Source organism: Chrysochloris asiatica, unplaced genomic scaffold (genome assembly GCF_000296735.1).
Source record: "Chrysochloris asiatica unplaced genomic scaffold, ChrAsi1.0 scaffold00068, whole genome shotgun sequence".
Classification (NCBI taxonomy): Eukaryota; Metazoa; Chordata; class Mammalia; order Afrosoricida; family Chrysochloridae; genus Chrysochloris; species Chrysochloris asiatica.
Window position 1 is genome coordinate 6,255,082 of NW_006408586.1, and position 23,100 is coordinate 6,278,181.

The 23,100-nt window shown below is 37.3% G+C and overlaps 1 protein-coding gene across 1 annotated transcript in view; it reads right to left on the reverse strand.

Annotated features, from left to right (window-relative positions):
• Nucleotides 1-6,054: 6,054 nt before the first annotated feature.
• Nucleotides 6,055-23,100, reverse strand: part of VGLL3 (vestigial like 3 (Drosophila)) — a 34,791-nt gene continuing 17,745 nt past the window's right edge. Inside the window, exons 3-4 of the mRNA XM_006864660.1 lie at nucleotides 7,319-7,849; nucleotides 6,055-6,167 (exon numbers count right to left, since the gene is read on the reverse strand). Of these exons, the coding sequence (XP_006864722.1) occupies nucleotides 6,055-6,167; nucleotides 7,319-7,849 (644 nt within the window). The remainder of the gene's footprint in view (nucleotides 6,168-7,318; nucleotides 7,850-23,100) is intronic.

Below are 23,100 nucleotides of genomic sequence, written 5' to 3' on the forward strand. Positions count from 1 at the left end.
TTGATAATAATGGCATTTTCAGATTGAGGGCATATACAGATACCACACAATCTTATTAGCACAGTGATCATTCTAATGGATCTGCAAGTAGTTCATGTTCACCAGAGGGAAATGAGAGTAGAACCAGGTGTTGGATAAGGCCACTGTGGTACCCAGGATGTAAAGTACAAATTTTAAGAATGAATTTTTATGACTCTAAGAATGAGAGCCTAGACACCTATTTCTTCTGACTCCTTCATTCTTATGGAAAGATCTTTTCTATGCAGCCTCATAAATGTATTTTTATTATGAGATATTAATTAAAATGTAGTAAATACAGTTTTTTTTAAAAAATCAAATAATATAGAAGTGTAAAACCTTAACTTAGCAGTTCCCCTCCTAGGTATATACTCAAAAGATCTGAAAATGTATCAATACAAAAACTTGTCCAAGAATGTTTATAGCAGCCTTATTCATAATAGTCAGTAACAAGAAGTTAGTATCAAGTATTATTACTTGTGTGATAATATTCAAAAGATAAAACAAGTCAGTAGATGAATGGAGAAACAAACTGGAAGTGTATTTATATTATTGTTGCTAAGTGCCGTTGAATCAGTTCTGACCCATAGTGACCCTGTATAGAGTTTCTGAGAAGCAGCTGGTGAGCTTGAACCTCCAATCTTACGATTCAAACCAACTTGGCAGTCCAGTGCATTAACGCTCAGTGCCATTTCTTAGCCACAAAAAATGAAGTATATTAATTAAATATATTAATTTAAATAAAAGGAAAAGTGATATGTAAAAAATGAGTCCTGCTATGGTACAGTAGGATAAAGCACTAGACTGAAAGCTTGGTTTGAACCACACTGTCCATGGTTCAAACTCAGGAGCCGTTCCTTGGAAAACCAATATAGGATCACTATGAGTCAGAAGCAACTTAACAACTCCTAACAACAACAACATTATATAAAAAGAAGAAGGTCCGTACAAAATGAGGACAGCAAAGAAATACATTAGGAAAAGTACAAAAGATGTAAGAAAAAAAGAAAGAAATGAAGCACTGATACATGCTGTCACAACATGAATAAACCTTGAATATATTATGCAAAGTGAAAGAATTCAGACTCAAAAGGCCACATATTTTATGACCCCACTTATATTAAATATCTTAAATAGACAAATTCATAGAGACAGAAAGCATGTTAGTGGTTGCCAGAGATTAAAGAGGAGGTATTAGAATATGACTGTCCACTGGTACAGATTTCTTGTTGAGATGATGGAAATACTGTGGAATTAGAAAATGGTAATGTTTGGACAGCATTGTGAATATACTAAAACCCACTTAACTGTACATGTTAAAAAGTCATTTATATTATGTGAATTTAACCTCAATTTTTTAATGTTTTAAAAAACGATGATGTACCCATGTGAAAGTAACATTTGTAAGTGGTTCACTTCATTAACTCATTTAATCCCCATAATGACCCCATGAGGCATCTTCTACAAATAAGGAAGCTGAAGTTTAGATAGACTAAGTAACTTTCTCATGGTCCTGTAGGTAGTAACAAAGTTGTGTTTATATAAACAGGCAGTGTGAATTCACAATTCAGACTACTGCCAGTTTAACAGGGTTAAATACCATTAAAAATTTGGAGATATATACTTCCAAATAATTTCCATTAAGGGGAACACAGAAGAAAGAGAGACAGAGAGAATTAAATATTATAAACATGGGACTGTATCAGGCTCTGATAACTACTAAATCTGGCTTATTTCCAATTTTTGTACAACTGGTGAGCTAAAAATGTTGCTGCTGTGAGCTAAGAATGCTATTTTACATATTTTAATGACTTAAAAACAATATTAAGACAAAGTAAATATGAAAACCTATACAATACAAAATTCAGTATCCATAAAATTTTATGGGAACACAATCATGCTCTTCATTTAAGTTTTGTCTATGCCTTCTTCCACACTACAACAACAGAATTGTGTAGCTGTGTCAAAGACTAAATAGTCCCACAAAGCTTAAAACATTTCTACAATGCAGAAAATGTCTGCTGATCAGTGGATTAAAGTATTATATTCTAAAATTTTCTTTTGGCACTAAACATATCATGATAATCCTCCCAGAATTTTTAGCAAAAATCATAATCAACCCCCTTCCAAGACTGAAACTCAAAGGGAATACATGAGCAGGCATGTAATCTTGATGGTTACCATGCTGGTGTACTGATAAGCAGAAGTGAAGAGCGGGGGGGGGGGGGGGGGGGAGAACAGCAATGAAGCTGTGAGCTAAGTCTGATCACGTTCAACAGATTCCTGTCAACCTAGATTGAGACCTGGTTGGCCTGCAGTATAGCAAGACCTGGGGACTCCTGAGCCCATGAACAGGGACATAGCCATAGAGGACTAGAGTAGGCAGTGAAGTGCCCACCTGATATGAAGTGAGGGGAGATTCACAAGAATGCCCATACTTGCAGATAGTACCCATTTGACCTAGCTTCAATGGCTAGATGATCAGAACTTTACTAGAGGAAGAAAGAAGAAGGAAAAATGTAATATGATACAATTTGATGAACTTGACTTAAACATATGGATGTAGTAGCTTAAAAGAGGGGATGAATCTTTACAGAAAGGATCATTCCCACCCCCTCTGTACACAGGGCTGACAGGGATGGGCAATTTAGACACTGGCTACCCAAAATAGGGGTGGTGGGCTACAAAAGCATGAAGTGACTGACTTACAAGATTTTAAGAGGGAGCTTAGTTTCAGAGAGTCGGGGGGAAGGTAGAATCTCCACTGGGTGGTTTCCAACCTGTCTAGATGGGGTTGATGTAAGGAGATAGGGAAAAGACTCTTGTGGCTCAGTAGTGAATAATTGTTATCAGGACTGATTATAACTGTTGCAAATGTAAAGGTAGATGTTTTGTGACAAAAGAAGGAGAGTGGTTGATCTTGCAGTCCAGGAGTGGAGGACCCTGGGGCCATCAAGGGAGAAAAGCGGAGTGCGGAACCCTATCCAGAGAAGCCGCAACACCAGAGATGGAGGCAGAGATGATAAAGTAGTGAGATGGAGCAGCTGGGGACTCTAGACTCAAGGAGGGAGACAGGCTGTGTGCTGGCAGCCAGGAGGCAGGCTTGCAGGGTCATGCCCTTTGGTTGTTTGAATGGTTATATATTCCTGAGTGCTTCACCCACCTTGACCCTTCCAACTTGGAACTGTTCATCAAGAACAGGTATTTGAAAGAATGTAAAAGTTGTTATGACTTTTCTCATTGCCTCTCTTTGCCAGATAATGTTGTGGTATGCCACTAGTCCCTTTCCTTTCAGGACTGAGCTATTTATCCTACCACCTGTTTGCAACTCATAACTCACAATTTGTTTTCTTTGGGGGAATTGCCTTCAGATGAAGAAATCCACCTTTCTCAATACCATAACCTCTTTGCAGAGGCAGCTAATACTCAATAACTGTGTCAATGCAAAAATATGCAAGCACAACCTCTTTACCACAAAATAGGACAATTGTAAAGAGCCATTCCAGCTCCAGGAGCCCTGGTGTGGTGCTTTGGGAAAAGCACTGGACTGCTTAACCCAAGGTGGATAGTTCTAATCCACCCAGGCCCTTAACAATACAACGAAAGTACTACTTTGTGATAGTATGGATTTTGGGGCCATCATTTTTTAGACTATACAGGGTTGCTTAGTGTCAGATACCACTCCATGGCACTCAGCAACAAAAATACAGCTCCAGAGCTCTCTTTAGAATTTATGCAAGCCTCAGTTGCAAATCTATCACAGAGCTGCTTCTGCCCAGTTCTTCACTTATCCTAAGATGTTGTCCTGAGAGTATACTGCAATAAACCCTCTACATGCAAATTAGAGTCTCCAAGTCTGTTTCTTGGGGAATTCTACCTAAAACACCCTTTTCTAATTCATTCCGAAGGGAAAGATGTGGTATTTGATGTGATGCCTGAATTCAAGAGAAGAAATAGAGTGCAAAGAATGAACTCTTTCCACTCTATTAAGGCCATCTATCATGCACAGGATGAGTGCCCCTCTTGGTCCTGCCCTCTGTTAGGTAAGCACACTGGGGCTATGCTTCAAATGATTATTTCTAGAGGTAATCCTGAAGAAGCATTGGTCTCTTTTCACAATATAGGAGCATCTAAGCTCTGAGACAAGAAAGATGCCTATGGGAATGTTCTCTGAAATCTAGCTTTTCCTTAGATTGGACCTCCTAGAATCTCAATTTTGTCAAATTTCCTAGTAAGCCCAATTAGCGCAGCAAATTTAATTTATGATCTGCAACACTGCTTGATCTGTGATTTGCCAATAATTTTATCTTAACTTGTCTAATTCCTTTGTCTTGGTTTTCTCAGTTGGATCAAAACACATATGATAGAGTTGAATATTAATGATGGCCCAAAACCAATACTACCACAAAGTCATACTTGTGTTTTGTTGTTAAGTGCCCTCAAATCAATTCTGACTTATACCAACCCTGTGAAGCATTTCCAAGAAGCATCTGATGTGTTTGAATCACCAATCGTACAGTTAGTAGTGCAGTGCTTATCCTACAGTGCTACACTGGAACTCCACCATAGCACTATGTGCATACAATAGAGAAACATTCATTCTACATTACTGACAATTAGAATAGTTTAATGCTTTTGTATACAATGGGAAATGCTACTCCAGCAGATCCTTACAGAAGGACAGTTCAAATGTAAGACTGGGCACCTAAGAATGTGATTTAGACAGGTAGGTTTCAAATAAAGAAACCAAGCTTTAGTAATCTAACAAAATCCATCTTAGAATTTATTTAGAGATAAAAGCAATAATAAAGTATACTAAATAATGCTTTATATGTTGTTGATAGCTGCAGACAAGTAGACCCTGGAGTCCAGGTATGGTGTTGTGGGCTAATGCGTCAGACTGCAAAGCTGTTTGAACTGCAAGGTCAGTAGTTCAAGCTCACCAGTTGCTCCTTGGAAAGCCTATACATGGTTACTATTGGAATCAACTCGACTGCACTTAACAATAACAACAACAACAACAACAATGTGCAATAAAAAGAAATGCTACCCTGTCCTGCACCGTCCCCATGATTGGTTATGGATTGGAGCATTGATTGATTTTCAAAGTTGGGTCACCAGGATTTTCTTCCTAGTCTTAATCTGGAAGTTCTATTGACACTTGTTCAGACACACAGTAGCATGCAAACCTCCACTGACAGACAGATTGTATCGGCACATGAAGTACATTGACCAAGCATTAAATTCAAGTCTCCTCCTCCTTGGAAGACTGAAAATTCTACCGTTCAACCACTAATTCTCCCCTCAATATCTTATATTGTTGTTGTTGTTGTTAAGTGTCTTTGAATTAATTCTGACTCATAGAGTTTCAAAGGAGCAGCAAGTGGGTTTGAACCACTGCCCTTGAGATTAACAGACCAGTACTTATCCTACAGCACCAAAGCAGAACTCCAAACCTTATATATACTCCAAAGCTAATAGTAGGTGCTAAATAAATATTAATTCATAGCTCAGCAAATATATGATATATGCAAGTGGGTGTTTAGTCTTTCCAAGGAGGGAAAACAACAAATGAACAAAAATCATCTCCTGACAATTTCTAGAAAGGCAAGATGGCTTATCAACCCCATGGACTATTTCCAGCTGAATGACAAAGTAGTCATGAGTCTGGCTCAGGCTCACACCAAAGTTACATGCACAAAATTAGATAAATATTTTCAGAGAAGTAAAGCAGAGAACAACTAAGAATCCCCCTTTAAGTGATAAAACACACAGAAGAGATCTCTCTCTTGCCTGCTAAGAACATTATTATTTTGGTCAACAGGTACCACAGAACTGAGATAAAGAAGTATCTCTAGATTTTGGCTGCTCATAGTGACAACTACCAAACTGTGACTTCAATCAGATCGGGCCTCTGGACTCAGGCAACTTTGATTCGTTCTGTTACTATACAGTAGAGGATAAAGGGCAGACTGTGGAGACTAGCTTCACCACTCCCTTCTAGAGATCAGAAAAACAACACGCTTGATAATTTGTTTAGAAAAGCAGCTTCAGACTTGGAGGCTCAATAGCAAACTGAATTGGGTAAAGCAGTGCAATGACCAATACAGGAAAACTCAGTGGAGAACAAGTAACCAATATAGGCTGCCCTGTTCATGTCAACACAAACGCAACTGGCATTCAGATGAAAGATTCTCAGAACTAGAGAAAAACTACAGAAAAGAAAAGTTTCTTTAAACTACTATTTAAAAAAAAAAAAAGCTCTAGATTGTCCCAAAGTGTTCTAGGGAAAGAACATGGGATTGGAGGTGGATGACTATGGGATGCGGAGTGTTGGCATGTAATCATTCACTTCATTTGTTTGCTTTTTTTTAATTGTTGTTGTTAGTGTCTGATACCTTTGATTTTTATGAACTGAGTTATTACTATAGCTAGCCCAGTTCAAAACCCAAACAAAAACCTCTAACACATGACCTTCTGAAGTAGTGAATTCTAGAGAGCTGAAGGCTCTGTGAAGAAAGATTTCCCTAAATATAAACTTTCCATTAGTATTTGAAGTCTGTTGCTGTTATTGCTGGTAAGTGCTACTGAGTCAGTTCCAACTCAACGACCCTGCGTATGTGGGTTTGAACTGTCGAACTTTGTGGTTGACACTCCAGAGTTTATTCTGCAGCACCACATTAGAACTTCTTTAAAGTCTAATGTTGTTTAAGTCAGAGAAAGAGACAGAGATACTGAGAGTGAGAAAAAAGAAGGGAGAGAGAAAATAATCGGAAAGAGAAGACTAGTATATTACTATAAAAAGTGTTTTAAATTCTTTTTCCAAAGAGTGTACTACAATCTATAAACAGTTAATTTTGTAAATATAAATAAGATCTCAAATAAAAATGAATAAAAAGAAAAATTACTGGAACACACCTGTATCTGAATTCTGTTAGGCACTATACATAGGTATAGTGTTGAGCACAAAAACAGAGAGAGACTTAAAGAATGTGCTCAATTTCTGTGACCATAAGGTATCAAATAATCCATTTCAAAGGAAAAATTCTCCTAAGAGATGGGAGACAAAAGTTCTGTGATGATTCTTATATGATTCAAGCTTCACTTCATGAGCTAGTCAAATCAGTATTTGCAGAAATTACTTAATAATAGTTTGGTCTTATAAACATAACATACAAAGCATAACTTTCTCATATGTATAAGAGATAATACAAAGTATTTAAAATACACCCCTTTAAAAAAAAACAAATTTCCTTAACCTTTTCTTTGTTTTATGGACAAGAAGAAACCCACCACTTACCTGTATCAAAGCCCACAGTTGGCACTATGTCCACTGTTCCATGAAAGGCCCCGGCCCATGCTGAGGTAGCAGTGGTGACTGTAGTCGGATCTGTCTTTGTGATATCACACTGGGGAGCAGGAATCCTGGCTGCACGCACTGACGGCATTAGCAGAGGCCCATAGGGTGGGTCCAGGGTGGAGCCAGCAGAAGGGTGGTGGTGGTGGTGGTGGTGGTGGCGGTGATGCATGTGGGCATGAGGGTGGTGGTGCCGCATGTACACATCATGCATATGGCTGTAGGATGGGCTCACCTGAGATGCCAAAGGGTAGTGCCAGGCCTCAGACACAGGAGGGTGAGGGGTGGGGCTAGTCTGATGCAGGCTGTGTCCTGGCCAGGGGCTGGGGTCTGCTGCAGTAAAGGTGCCAGGGGGTGCCGTGACCTGGAAGTCAGGATGAACTCCCCCCAAACAGGGTGCAGGTGGGGGCTGGTAAGAGCTGGTCCAAAAAGAAGTTGGAAAACTACTCCGCTGGCTTGAGAGAGCTGAACTGTCTAAGAAGACAAGAAAAAAATATACATATTTACATAATATACAACTGAAGGATAGACTTGCCTTGACTCGTCCAGTAGTATTTCAAAGGAGGTTAATTTGTTTGCACTTTTTTTCTCTGCACACTCAGAGGTGAAGTGATAAAGTCAACACACAGGATTCAAAGTGGTGACTGACTCTCCCTGTCTGTTTTTTTTGGCCGTCACAGTCTATATGGAGGTGTGAAAGTCTTGGATTCACAAGCTTCATTTCCTCCTGGCTATTTTTCTGTCATCAGGACTGAGCAGAGGTCACCACTAAGTGCTTCAAATGGAAAGAAACATAATGCTATAGGTGTCATTATGTAAGCTGGCAATTAGGATTTCTTTAGCTGTTGTAAAAATATACATTTTACCAATGTATTTTAAATGTAAATACAATTTTCAATCAAATAGAATATCTTAATGCAGAATGTACCAAACACAAGTATGATTACACATAGTTACACTCACCAACATTCATTTTTCATCAATAAGACTGTATCCAACACTGTTCTTTGTTTGGTTAGATTTTTTTTTTTTTTTTTACCCTAGAGAGTGCTATAAGGAGCTCTGGTAGTGTAGTGGTTACGAATCGGGCTGTGAACTGCAAGGCAGCAGTTTGAAACTACCAGCGGTTCCACAGGAGAAAGATGAGGCATTCTGCTCTCATAAAGATTTACAGCCTCGGAAACCCTGTGCAGGGTCGCTATGAGTCAGAACCGACTCCATGGCACTTAACAACAACAACAACAAGAGAGGGCTATAAAGTCTCTGAACTAAGAATAATAATGTTGTTATTGTTAAGTGACATGGAGTCGGTTCCGACTCATAGCTGCCCTATATAGGGTTTCCAAGGAGCAGCTGGTGGGTTTGAACCATCGACCTTGTGGTTAGCAGCCCAGTGCTAATCCTATAGCACCACGCCAGATGTCCAAGAATTATAATAGCTAACATTTAATAAACACTAATCAAGTATCCCATGAGTCCTGGTGTGGTATAAGCAATGGACTGCTAACCTGAAGCTTAGCAGTTCAAAGTTAACAGCCACTCCTTGGAAACCCTACACTGGGTCCTGTGAGTCAGCAGCAACTCAACTGCACTTAACAACAACAACAATCAAATACCAGGGGCTTTTCATAGATGATCTTACTGAATCCTCACTTTAACCCTATGAAATAGTTAATGGTGGTGGTTGTGTACCACTGAGTCAGTTTGGAGTCATAGCGATTGTGTATTCCCAAGACTGTTAATCTTTATGGGGGCAGAAAGCCTCACCTTTCTTCCATGGAGGGGTTGGGATATTTGAACTAGTGACCTTGCAGTTAGCTGCCTGTAATACACTACAATACCAGGGATATTGTTGTTATTATTGTTTTTAAGTGCCTTCGAGTCAGTTTGGACACAGTGACCCTGTACAGGGTTAATGAGGAGCAGCTAGTGGGTTTGAACCGTTGACCTTGTAGCTCAAACTAATCTTTTGGCCTAGTGCATTATCCTGCAGCACCACACAAAGACTGCTACCTACTGATTATTGTTGTTAGGTGCCTTCGAGTCAGTTCTGACACAGCGACCCTGTATGGGGTTTCTGAGGAGCAGCATAGCATCTCCATTTTATAGAGGAGGAAATTGTGGCAGAGAAGAGATCCAAGGCTTTATAGGTATCAAGTACAAGACCTGGTAGACTGTTTCCATGGCCAGCACTCTTCATCACTGTGCCACAAGAGGGCATACTTGTAACTATAACCTGAACATCTAGAATTTGATGAAGATTCCGTGGGACTAAAACGTGGAGGAGATTTAAGCAATAATATATCATTGATAATATATCTGAGGAAGTGATGGTGGGGTGAATGATATTAAAGAGTTGTACACAGAGGAAGGGTTCTCCCTAACTCTGTGATTTCTCCAAATCATAATGAATTTTTAGATGTCCTAGTAGTAACAAAAATAGGTTAAGGATATCAACACTGACATGCTTTTTAGACACCTTCTGGTGGTAAATTGATAAGTAAATAGGTATTTTCAAAGGGCCATGGTACTGTGCTTTTACAAGAGGGGGAACAGAGATGGGGCACCACATCACTTTAACTAATTCATAGTTAGTCAGAGGTTGAGAGGGTAAGAGAGGGTAAGGGCTATTCCTGTGAAGATTTGTTGTTGTAGTTGTTCTTAAGTGATGTTGAGTCCGTACTGACTTATAGCAACTCTGTATATGGTTTTCGAGGAGTGGCTGGTAATGTGCAGTCCAGCACATTAACCCACAGTGCCACACAAGTGCTCCTGTGAAGATGTAGGGAAGTGTATTTTAACAATGAAAATTCATTTGGAGGTGTGGGGGAGACCATAAATGATAAAAAACAAAACAAAATATGCAGCATCTGAGGGTCAGCATCTAAGGGACAGCATCTGAATGCAGGGCTGAAAGGTGTTAAGGTGGTAAAAAATGAGACTGTAGAAGCACACAAATAAGTGTGACCTTGCTGGTACTTAGTATAGGTTCTATCCTGAAGGGGATCCCAGTGGGTTGGAGATGATTTTCTTCTAGTGAGTGGCATAATCACATGGGTGTTTAGAATGATCAGCTATAGCCTGTTGCCAACAGTGTGGCATAACCGAATGAGCACTTGCCTGAGAGTCTGTGGAGAGCTTGGTTCTGTTGCTAGTTTCAACCCTACTTATGACCTGTTGACCTTTCTGAGTCTCAGTTTCTTCAACTAACAATAAAGGCAGTTGAAATAATTTAATTCCAACAATCTTGAAACACCATACTGCTATCATTCTGTGAAATGATTTATGGATTATTTCAATTTATAGACAGCAATAAGATGACTAAATAATTAGTCATGGATGTACCATGAGATAGTATTTTCATACCAAATTCCACATATTAAAAAATCTTCATTCTTCCATTAAATGAAGAATATTCTAACAAGTACTCTGAAGTAAAACGATTCAAAAAAGTCTAACATACCCATAATTCACACTTTGTAAATTTCCAGGGCATAGTCTTGTTGCCTCGGAGAAAACTTATATAAGTTGAATTACCCATGACTTGTATCATTTGACCAGCATAATTAAACTATCACTAGGAAGTTTAAACATCCCCTTTCTCCAGCATCCCTAAAGGCTGTAGTATTATCACAGCAGATTCTTCCATCCTCTCCCTGTCTTCAGTCCTACCTCAGAGTCCTTGTCATTCTCTGTGTTCATTCTGTGGACAAACAATTATTCAAGTCTCTCCCTCACAGTATAACCATGGATCTAAAACCCCTTGGGGAAACGTTAGTAATTATGTCCTTCAAAAAGCAAAGGAAAAACATACATACTGTTCTTTGAGTTTTGAAAGGATCTCTGCAAACTTCTAATTGAATAACTGTTTTCCCACAATCACAATCAGAAAATGATGCTTATAGTAAAATTTACTGGAATTAGGTTTGCTTAACAGTTGTCATCCTATGGCACACGATAATTACTTGCTAAGGACAATTACATAATCTATGGGAAGAAAATATAATTTAGCTTAAAGACAGTTACTTGTCAAGTATTTCTGCCACACTAAAATTGAAACCTGTCTATTTTTAATGATTAAACTCCATACAAAAAGTTTATTGAGGACCTCCATATTACATATGGCAGCTTTGCTACCACCAACCTGCCATTTCACTCTCACTGCCCTTATTTTCAGACCGAACATTTTTGTCTGCTCATAACTAACTCTTGCTGAGGTTGGAATCACATTATGAAAACTGTTGAACCCCAATCTATGAATATCTTCCAGAGAAAAAGTCTCCTTTGTTAAGATGGCCCATTAAAATGTCAAACATGTATGCCATGTCTCTGAATGTTTCCCTTTAGATATTTTTTCATTTATATGTACATGGAACCAATCTTATTTTATAGATTCTTAAGCACCTTGTATATGCATGCATAAATGTGAGTAATGGCCAAATTCTTTAGGAAAAATATTATTGTACTATTTATGAGGTATTGTATTATGATTAGTGAACACGTTATCATTGAAAGTGGAAATCTGTTTTTAAAATGCACTCCATAAAAATGGAACAAAGCTTGAAAATGCTCCAGGGAAAAATAAAATTAGAAGCAATTTAATATTTTCCCAGTCAGTATGTCTCCTGAGATTACTATTAAATTTGCAGAAATCTAAGCAGCCTTTTTCGAAAACACTGTTGCATTTTTAAAGTAAGTGAAACAATACTGAATAGAAAATATGCTTATGAACAAGTCTATAGTTCAAAACCACTATTTGATAACTAGCCTGTTAAAACAAAATCTTGATACAAAGAAACAGATGAGACGTTTTGTTTCATGCCTGGGAATCACTATGCTTATTTCATATGTATGTAAATTTTTTTCATTACATGATTCTTTGCTTATGAGTACTTAATCACAGCCACATTTCTTGGATGGAAACGCATATGAAAAATTGTGCATGCAATATTTCCATGCAGTATTACTTTTCAGGTTAGTGGAGGCAATTTAGAACAGTATGGTGTTGATATTCCACAATGACCTCGGGCTCAATGATGCTTGATTTTTGGATGATGGCAACTGTGACCACCTTAACACCTACAAAAATCTAAGTATACTTTGGTTTAGTTTGTATTTGGAACTGACAATATCACATACACACACACATACCATCATTTCTGAAATACAAAATAGAATATAAATTTGATACATTGTCAAATACAACCTACCATACCTAGCAATAGCACTATCTAACAATTGATTTATACCAGAAAAATATGTCTCAGAGACATAGAATAATTTGACATGGAACATCAAGTAGTTCATTCAATCTCATCATCATTGGGAGTCTTTTTACATTAGCTCTTTATACAATCTAACGGCAAACAGTAAGACCATTCAAATTTTAATTTTAAAATAAAACGTTTTGCTACTTAATCAATTTTGAACAAAAGAAACATGTTAAAATGAAAATTGGAAAATAATACATTGTAGAATCTTTAAATTCATCTAAAACATTTTCAGACAAGACAACCTAAGAATAAATATTGATTAAGAACACTTATTTTGAAAGATAGCAATTATCTTTTAATTACCTCAGTTGAAAAAATTTTACTCAGTGGTTAATCTAAAAACTCTTACTGTAATTTAATTTCTATCTTCTTGTTCAGATTCCTGTGAAAATATATTAGGTCTGCAGTGAAATCATTGGTGTTCCAGTGTTTTCTGTCATTGAGGAATTATTCATGACCATTTTATCCAGAGATTGTCCTGTAGCTACTTTGTGCTGTCATTGCTCAAAATGGACCTCATGACTCTAAAATCAGAGATTTGAGAGTTAATGTCAGAAGTCCATCCTCCTTGGTGGCTGTAGGATGAGGTAAGTCAGGTCTCACTTTCCTCCCATGTGTTTGTTCCAAACTTTCTAGCACTGAGAGATTCTAGTGCCTCCTTGAAATTCAGCTTAACACCCTCCTTCCCTCATCAGCCAGTTTATGAAACCATCTCTCCTACTTTCCCACTTCATTTTTTGTTATTTAAAGTTAGTACAAATTTTGAGAGGTCTTTCCTATGAGACTAAGTTGCTCAACATATACACTAAGTAAATAAGTAACATGTATTTGCTTTGCAATTAAAAGAATAGTAATATCAGTAAATTTACTATCAAACGTTTTTAAAAATTCAGTTACATATTTTATTTTTGCCTGACTTAACTACTTCTCTTCCATACTCACACACACTCAACACACACATACACTCATACACACACACTTTCTAAAATACTACTCAGAAGCTAAATAACTTGCAAACATTGGTTTCATATGTTGTTGTTGTTAAGTGCTGTCGAGTCGGTTCCGACCCACAGGGACCCTGTACAGGGTTTCCGAGGCTATAAATCTTTATGGGAGCAGAACGCCTCATCTTTCTCCGGTGGAGTGGCTGGTAGTTTCTAACTGCTGGCCTTAAGGTTTGCAGCCCGATTCGTAACCACTATGCTACCAGAGCTCCTTATATGTGTATATAAATGCCCTCTTGCCCTTGAGTCAATTCCGAATCATAGAAACCCGACAGAACAGGACAGAACTGCCACTTTGGGTTTCTGAGATTGTAAATCTTTACTGGAGCAGACAGCCTCATATTTGTCCTATGGAGTGGCTGGTTGGTTCAAACTTCTGAACTTGTGGTTAATAGCCTTACATATAACCCATTATGCCACTAGGCTTTAAAACATACACAGGGACTATAAAAAATTTGTGGAAATGAGTTTAAAAGATGATAGAATTTTTCCATGAACAGTCTGAAGTCTTCTTGTGTGTGTGTGTGTGTGTGTGTATTTGAAGCCAATATTTGTATTTCAATAGCAATAAGAGGACAATCAGATTCTTTAGATTTTCTTAATTGAGAAATCCTTCTAAATCCCTGTTAATGCAAGGTAATAGTGGGAGTAAACATTACTTATGAGACATGCCAAACAAGGTACAAATATTTTCTATTCTAAATTGTTGAGTAAAACTGCAAAACAGAAAATTGGCTTTTCATAGTGCCATCCAGAAGATACATTAAGTATTGCCATTAATTTATATGCTATCCTGTCTCTAGAGATTTACAGAAATGTATTCTACAATCAATCATAATTCCATTTTAAACTCTTTTACAGCATTAAAGCATTGCAATTATTTCATGTCATAAACTAGACCTTCTCCTTACATGGGTTTGGTCTGAAGTTTTTGTATCAAGTATTAACTATTATCACTGTCTTCCACTTTATCGGTAGCTTTGAATGCCTACCATGTCCAAGATACTGTGTTGTGTGCAATAAAATACAAAGTTCTGGAAAGTAATGTTTCTGAATAAAAGTCTGGGATTGATTGTCTATGTGCCAACTGCAAGGATGTTTAAACTAAAGGAAAAGAAAAGACATGTGACCTCATTTAGCACCTTGTATCAAGCCCTGTCTAAGTTCTTTATAAACATTACAGTTACTCCTCACTTCCCAACTATCTGACATTTCAAATTTACAACCATAATAACAAATTTACTATTATTTTGCATTACTGATATACAATTGACAGTAATGAATGTCTGGTGCAAGTTGAAAGTGATGCTGGCTGTGAGGTATCAAGGTTATGTGTCAAGTTGGCTGGTCCATGTTTCTTAATGATTTGACATCTATTTAATGATGTAATATGGCAAATATATAATGATGAAATATGTCAGTTATGTAATAATATCTTCTGGAAGCTAAATAGTGATGTAGTCATCCTTCAGTTTGTGATCATATGTGGTCATTTTCCATTTTTGCATAATGCTGATTTTTACACAGTGATCTGATCTTTGCATCCTAACAAAGATCTTGATAAGTGAAAAGTTGTTATTGTTACATGAGTGTATAAAAAAATCTCTACAATAGTCTCAGAAGATATATATATAAACAAATATTACATTTGAGGAAATTTAACTAATAACTAATAGAGATCTTAAATAATTAACTAACATTGCAACCTGAAAACGGCATAGTCCAAAAGTGAATACAAGATGATCAGAGTCAAAAACAATATATTTTCCCAGCCTATGTAAACTTGGCAATTAATATTAAATCCCCACTATCCCTTTTCACTAAACATGGGAATCTTTTTTTTTTTAACATACTTTTTAAAGATATTTCAAATCTTTATTATATTTTCTGGTGCTTCTATGTATCCTACCCAAGTTTTGTTATATTTCTCTAAAACTCACAAACTTTCAATTAATGACAATAGCAAAGTGCTATTAATAAATGGAAAATTAAGAATATATTTGGAATTATGGAAGGTTATAGGGAAAATATTTCAATAATCACTTAATTGAATCCAATTCCTGATGTGGCACTGTAGGATAAGCACTAGATTGTGAACTTCAAACTCGGCAGTTCAACCCACCAGCTGCTCCTTGGAAGCCCTATATAGGGTCACTATGAGTCAGAACCAACTGGACAGCTCTTAACAGCAACAATGTTAAAACAAGAATAGCATGTCCAAAGATTTAATATAACTTGCTGCTGATGAGTTCTCTATTGTTTGTGATTGTTAATTTTACTAGTGCTAGTTATATGGTTTCAACTTGTTTCATAAATTCAATCATTCAATCAACATTTACTTCATATTTTACACGAGGAAGTACATTATCATAATATTGGAGATGGAGCCTTGGTGGCATAGTGCGTTGTACATTAGACTGCTAACTGCAAGGTCAGCAGTCCAAATCCACCAACCACTCCTTGGGAGAAAGATGAAGGTATCTGTTTCCATAACGATTTTCGGCCTCAGAAACTCTAGAAAGCAGTTGTGCTTTGTCCCACAAGGTCATTTATGAGTCAGAATCAATTCAGTGGCACTAGGTTTGGTTTTAAGCATCAATAAAAATTATGTAAGTTAACTAGATATGAGGTAAGCAGACTTAGTGAGACAGGGGTAGGTAGAAATTGAAGAACATGATGTCTTTACCTGGGTTACTTACATAAACGATGTTAGTGCTAACAAAAACTCTGGTCTCTATTTATTGCTCTTCACTACCCTACACTTGAACATTCTGTGATCTAGTCTACTTCAGAGTCATTAAACTCTCTGTGTCCTCTGCCTAATAATATTTCCCCCTAGATAAACACAGAGTAGATCAGATCAAAATTACCCCAGGGCCTAGGGTACTCAGCATTGGGTGGAGAGGAGATGTCTACTTTGGCCAATGGGAGAGGAGAAAAGCTCCCAGTAATGGCATGAAATGACACTGGGAGGGACAAAGGCATATGGCACAAGGGCCTGCACAAGTGTAGGGTGGGGCCAGGCTGTGCAGCTCATGGAGCAAAGGGGTGGGTATGTATGACATTCTGGAATACTGCACTGGGTGACACAACCTAGAGGGACACCACACAGTTCTAGTACTTGTAACAATGTCAAGCTCCTGTTGCTTTTATTAGCTGCCGTCTAGTTAGCCCTCACATCATGGCAACACCATTCACAATGGGATTAGGTTATTGTGAATCACAGATTTGTAAGCTGTTTTTGTTTGTTTTGTTTTTAAGTAGATTGCTGACCTTTAGCCATTTTTTAAAAGTACATTGTCAAACATTTCTTCTTAGTCTGCCTTAGTCAGAAAGATCTGCTTAAGTCTGTATAGAATCATTGTTCTTGTAGTTAGGTTCTATTGAGTCACTTCTGACTAACAGTGAGCCTATGTAAAAAAGAACTAAGCACTGCCAGGTTCTAGGTCATCCTCATAACTATAGCTATAGTTGAGCTCGTTGTTGCCACCACCATTTTAATCGATCTAATTTCACAGACCTCCTAACAAATTCTTGCAGGATGGCCCTTGCTACCCTTCAAGAATGAGCAGGTGCATTGTCATGATGGAAGGAAAAAAAAATTTTTTTTCCTGACCTTTATTTTAAAAATGCACTTTTTCATTTTCTTAAAATTTCCTCATAACAAGCTACCATGTTTCATTTGAGACAATTTACCAAAATTATCCCTATGGAATCCCCAAAATTAGTTGCCATAACCTTCTGATCTGATGTTTATCCCTTGAATTTAACTGGTCCAGCAGATTCCTTTAGAAACCACTGTTTTGGTTGGAACATCTTTTGAAGGCACTCCAACAAAGCTAAGGCAAATATATAACTTAGAGAACTCTCTGTAGCCTCTCAGTACAGACACAAGTTTTAAAATGTTTTTTTTTGGAATAAACCCATGCATGTATGAATGGAAATCTAGTAGTCACTTTTATTGGTTTATCCTTTTATTTCCCTTTTATGTCACCCCACTACTTTCTTGCCGGCATGCTTTCTGCAGAGAAATTAGTGCTTAGTCTAATTGGTACCAATATAGGTGATCATTCATTTTTTCTGAGCTATTCTGAATATTCTTTCTTTGTCATTAGCTTTGGAAAGTTTCATTATAATATATATTAGTGATTTTCTTTTGTCATCTATCCTGTATGGGTTTTATTGAGCTTTTAGAATGAAAACCTTTTCATCTTTCATAATACTCATATTAAGGATGTTTTCTGCCAATAAATCATCACAAATTCTGGGGGGCAGGGGTTTCTCCTCCTTTTCTGTAAATCCAGTAATGTATAAATTCTTCCTCTTGGTAGTGTCCCAAATGCTAGTTTCTCAGCAGAAATAATGCAGGCAAGAAGACAGTGGGGTGACATATAAGGGTAAGCCAAAAACAAACAAACAAACAAACAAAAAACCTGCTACTACGTTGTTTCCATTCATGCCTGCATGGCTTTGTTCCAAATAAAACATTTTCATACCTTGGTAGTATCTTCATTTTTCTTTATTATTTGTTCCTGAAATAGATTAGCATAAAGAGAGTTGTCTTCTATTTTGCTGATTATTCTTTCCGTTGATTCTGTTCTATGTCCTTCCACTAAGTTATCTAGCTTGGATATTTTATTATGAATCTTCTAGATTCCTAGTTGTTTTTTATGGCTTCTAATTGCTTATTTTATCATTTTTCTTGTACTGTCTTTCAGGATTCTTCTATAGATTTGTCTGTGTTTTCCTTGATCTCATTGAGGATTCTATAGATAAGTCTTGTGAATTCCTTTACAGGTAGTTTGGTTATCATTACTTCCTTAAAAGATTTTCTGCTTCCTTAATTTTGCTCACTTGTTTAACTCAGCTTATCCTGTTTATTCATATGATCTTTTATTGTCTGCCATCTTCATGACATTAAGGTATGCATTGATTGATTGATTGATTGTGTGTGTGTGAGCTTGGTTTGTATTGATCATATGGATTTGATGTCTCTTAAACTTTGTTTCTTCACTCTGTTTAAAATGGTTGTCTTCCTTTGTGTTACGTTAATTGTTGTTTTGTGATCTGGGTCTATGTATGACTTTTGTGGTATCTCTTGGCTGAATGTAGTACCCTCTCACTAGGGGTAGGGTGGGCCTCACTCATGTATAAGTCCTCTATTATTAGACTTATATGTGTTCCTTACTGAATTTACCAGAGACGGCAGAGCAGGTTCTTTCCTTGATATTGAGTGACTAGTGTTGTCTGGTCAGGCTCCCACCACAGACCTTGAGGGATAGCGAGTCCTTACAGGTTGGTGCTACCAATGATTGAATTTTCTATATTTCAGGGTAGGATGTCTTTTTATCCACTTTAAGGCAGTGCTCCCCAAATGAATGGGTTAAGTCTGTTGTTCATGCATGAATTGTCATTTTAGTAGTTGTTGAGGTATCAAGGGTTTTCTGTGAAAGTGCAGTTGATCTGCAAGACTATTTGGGTATAAGATGCAAGATGTGTTACATTCAGAGGGAATGTTGGGTATCAGCACTAGAATATGTGGCTTGTCATTTGGCTAATGTGCAAATGGCACCTGTCAGTGGCTGATATTGCTGATGACATGACCAGTCCTCCCATCTAGTCACCAGGACATGTGTTGGGAACCTTCTTGCTGGTCCCTGGTTTGGAGGATGTGTGTGCACCCCAGCTGTTGCCAGGTGATCAAGATGAGGGTGCATAGGTAACCGTGATAAGGTGGATGAACAAGGCTTGAGCACAGTGATGATTCTCTAGTGCATCAAAGACAGCATGATGCATGTGGTCACATCTGCATGTACAAGTTCCAGCTGCCTGTACCTCAGAGGGGAGTGGTGGGCATAGTTCAAAATGACCACACTGCTCTGTACCAGCAGGTAAGGTATAGTCAATATGAAAATCTCTGTTCTCATGCTAATCTCCTTTTGCCTCTCATTTCAATCATTGTTTATTCTTTTTTCTTCAAATCTCCATTCAATAGTCTGAGAACCAAGTTCTTTTGTGTGTGTGCATTTTGCCTAGGTTCTAGAGTCTTTCTTGTTACACCATAGTGACTGTAAGTCCCTTTCACTTTCTCTTTATGATTCTTGTGTTGTTCAATATTTTACAATGAAATTTTTCAATATTGCAACTAAAGACGAGGTTTTTTTTTTTGTTTTTTTTTTTTCAGTTTCAGAAATACTAAGAATGTCCCTCCTTTTGATATTCTAACTCTATTATAATGCTTTGGTCTGTCATCCTGAGCTGCACTATAAAATTTTCTGCCCAGCTCTATCACATCATTGTTTCTTCCATCTACTTTAGCTACTCTCTGCTCAAGAACAGGAGTCTCTTTTGATGTTCATTTTATTCTTTTCATTTTCTCTTGTCTTTTTAATTCTTTGTGTTTTCTTTACAAATGATTTCCTTTATGTCACCCCACAACTTGTCTGGGTTTTGGTCATTAGTGTTCAATGCATCACATCTGTTATTGAGATGGTCCCTAAATTCAGGTAAAGTAGACTCAAGATTGCTTTTTGACTCTTTCTTAGACTTATTTTAGTTTTCTTCAGCTTCTACTTGAACTTGTATAGGAGCAAATGGTAATCTGCTATTCAGCCGATGGCTGACCTTGTTCTAACTAATGGTAGTGAGCTTCTTCATAATCACTTTCCACACTTGTAGCCAATTTGATGTCCATGTATTCTACCTGGTGAAGTTTACATAAGCAGTCACTGTTTATGTTGTGAAAAAAGGTATTTCCAATGAATAAGTTGTTGGTCTTGTAAAATTCTATTATGCAATTTCTAGGGTAATTTTTATCATCAAGGTCATATTATCCAGTGTAGTGGATTACAACCTGGGCTTCTAATTGCAAGGTCTGCAGTTCAAATCTACCAGCCACTCCACAGGACGAAGATGAGGTTTTCTGCTTTTGTAAAGATGAATAGCCTCAAAAACCCCATACAGAGTTGCTATGGGTCAGAGACCACTCCATGGCACAAAAACACCACCACCATCATTCATTTTCCAGTTTTCTCATTACAGTCTCCTATAATTGTCAATACAGCTTGACTGCATGTCTGATCAATTTCAGATTATAGAGTCAATAGAAATCTTCAATTTCTTCACTTTTGGCATTAGTGATTGGTGCATACAATTTAATAACAGTTATATTAAGTGGCCTTCCTTGTAGGCATATGGATTTATCCTGTCACTGACAGTGTGGTCCTTCAGGAAAGATGATGAAATATTTTTTGCTCTGGTAGCGTAGTGGTTACAAATGGGGCTGCAAACCTCAAGGTCAGCAGTTCAAAACTGCCAGCTGTTCTGTGGGAGAAAGAAGAGGCTTTCTGCTCCCGTAAAGATTTACAGCCTCGGAAACCCTGTTCAGGGTCACTATGAGTCAGAACTGACTCCACGGTACTTAACAACAACAATGTGATACCATTCCTCTTCAATTTGTCATCCCTGGCACTTTAGACAAAATGATTTTCTGATTCTAAATGGCCAAGACTAATCTATTACATCATTGGAGAAATACAAGACTGTCTGCTTTTACAAAGATTTGTAATCTTGGAGATCTAATGTGCAATTCTACTCTGTCCAAGAGGATCAGTATGAGTCAGAATCTACTTGATGGCAGTGGATTTTGTGTCAATCCAATTTAACTCACTGTTGTTGTTAAGTACCATTGAGTTGGTCCTGACTCATAGTGATCCTGTTCCAAGGAGCAGCTGGTAGATCTGAATGGCCAACCATGCAGTTCCAACCAACCTGCAGTCTAGTGCATTATCCTGCAATGCCCTATTAATATTGATCTTCAAGTGTTCCTTTTTTTGATGACTTCGAGCTTTCCTAGATTCATACTCTGTACATTTCACATTCCCATTATTAATGGATATTTGCAGCTGTTTCTTTTCACTTTGAATCATGCTACATAAAAACAATGAAGATCCCAAAATCTTTTGTCCATCCAATTTATTAAGGGTGACTTTGAGAAAGCAGCTCTTCACAACCATATTTTAATTGTCTTGCAATTTTAGGAACTCATCTCTGGGCACTATACTAGACAGTGTTTCACTGTTATTCATAAAGATTTCACTGGTCAACTTTTTCATAAATAGATCACCAGGTTCTTCTTCCTAATCTGTCTTATCTTCACTGAAACCTGTGCTACACATGGGTGGCCCTGATGATATTTGAAATGCCGGTGGCATCACAGTGCCAGCATTATATGCAACATGTAATGAAGCCAGCACAGTATGATAAATGACAGATGAGAAGTGGGTTAGCATCATAACAACACTGACAGACATGTGGTGGTTCTGCTGTAGACGTATGGAAGGCAAAAATCCTACACTGAGCCTATGAATAATTTAATAAATAGTCATTGAGCAAATTTAAAATAATGTTTAAAAAATTCCAATAACAATTGTTAGAATTACCAATATCCACCCTTTCTATAATTCAATTTGTTATCTATTAAACTATTTCTAGAGTTCATCATACAGATTATTGGGGAATACTGACATTTTCTTGGATGCTTATACATACACAGTATATCACTTAAGTCTATTCTTGTTATGATACTATAGACAAGCATCCTCACATCAAGCTTCAATTTTGGATTTTATTTTCTACTTTTTACATTAAATGAACAGGTTACATATGCCTGTATACTAAAAGAAATAGATGCTAGGTTTATTGCTTAGAAAAAATTGTTATTGTTGCATCAAATTATTTCTTAGTTGTTTATTTCACTAAGGTTTCCCTACATTCATCCTTCACCAGTTATTAAAATTATACAACATGTGCTTTCAAATAAGGCACAATGTTGTATACTTTTGTTGATTCAATAACATCTTAGACTTTTAGTTGTCAATGCCTGTGGTGTTGTTTTTAAGTGCCACTGAGTCATTTCAGACTCATAGCGACCCTGCATAGGATTTCCAAGGAGCAGCTGGTAGATTTGAACTGATGACCTTGTGGTTCAGAGTCCAGTGCTGATCCTACACACCACACTGAGATACCTGTAAAAAGTCCATAATATTTGCTAATTAAATAACCCATATTTTTCCCAATTCATGGTGCTGTAGGATCAGAACTGGGCTTTGAACCATAAGGTTGGAAGTTCAAACCCACCAGCTGCTCCTTGGAAACCCTATAGTGGGCCTCTACGAATAGGAAACAACTTGACACTTGAACACACTTAACAACAACAATGCTCCAATATCTCCATCAAAGCCTCTTTCATTTAACTTTGCATCACCCTTTCTCCTTTATGTTGTTGTTGTTGTTATGTGACTTATGTGCTAAGTCAGTTCCAACTTAATAGCGACCCTATACAGGGTGCTTATCTTAGCAATCTTTCTATTAAAAGAAAAAAAGGAAATAAAAATAGAGAGGAAGAAACAAATGATGAAAGAAGGAAAAAAGAGAAAAGGGGCAGGGA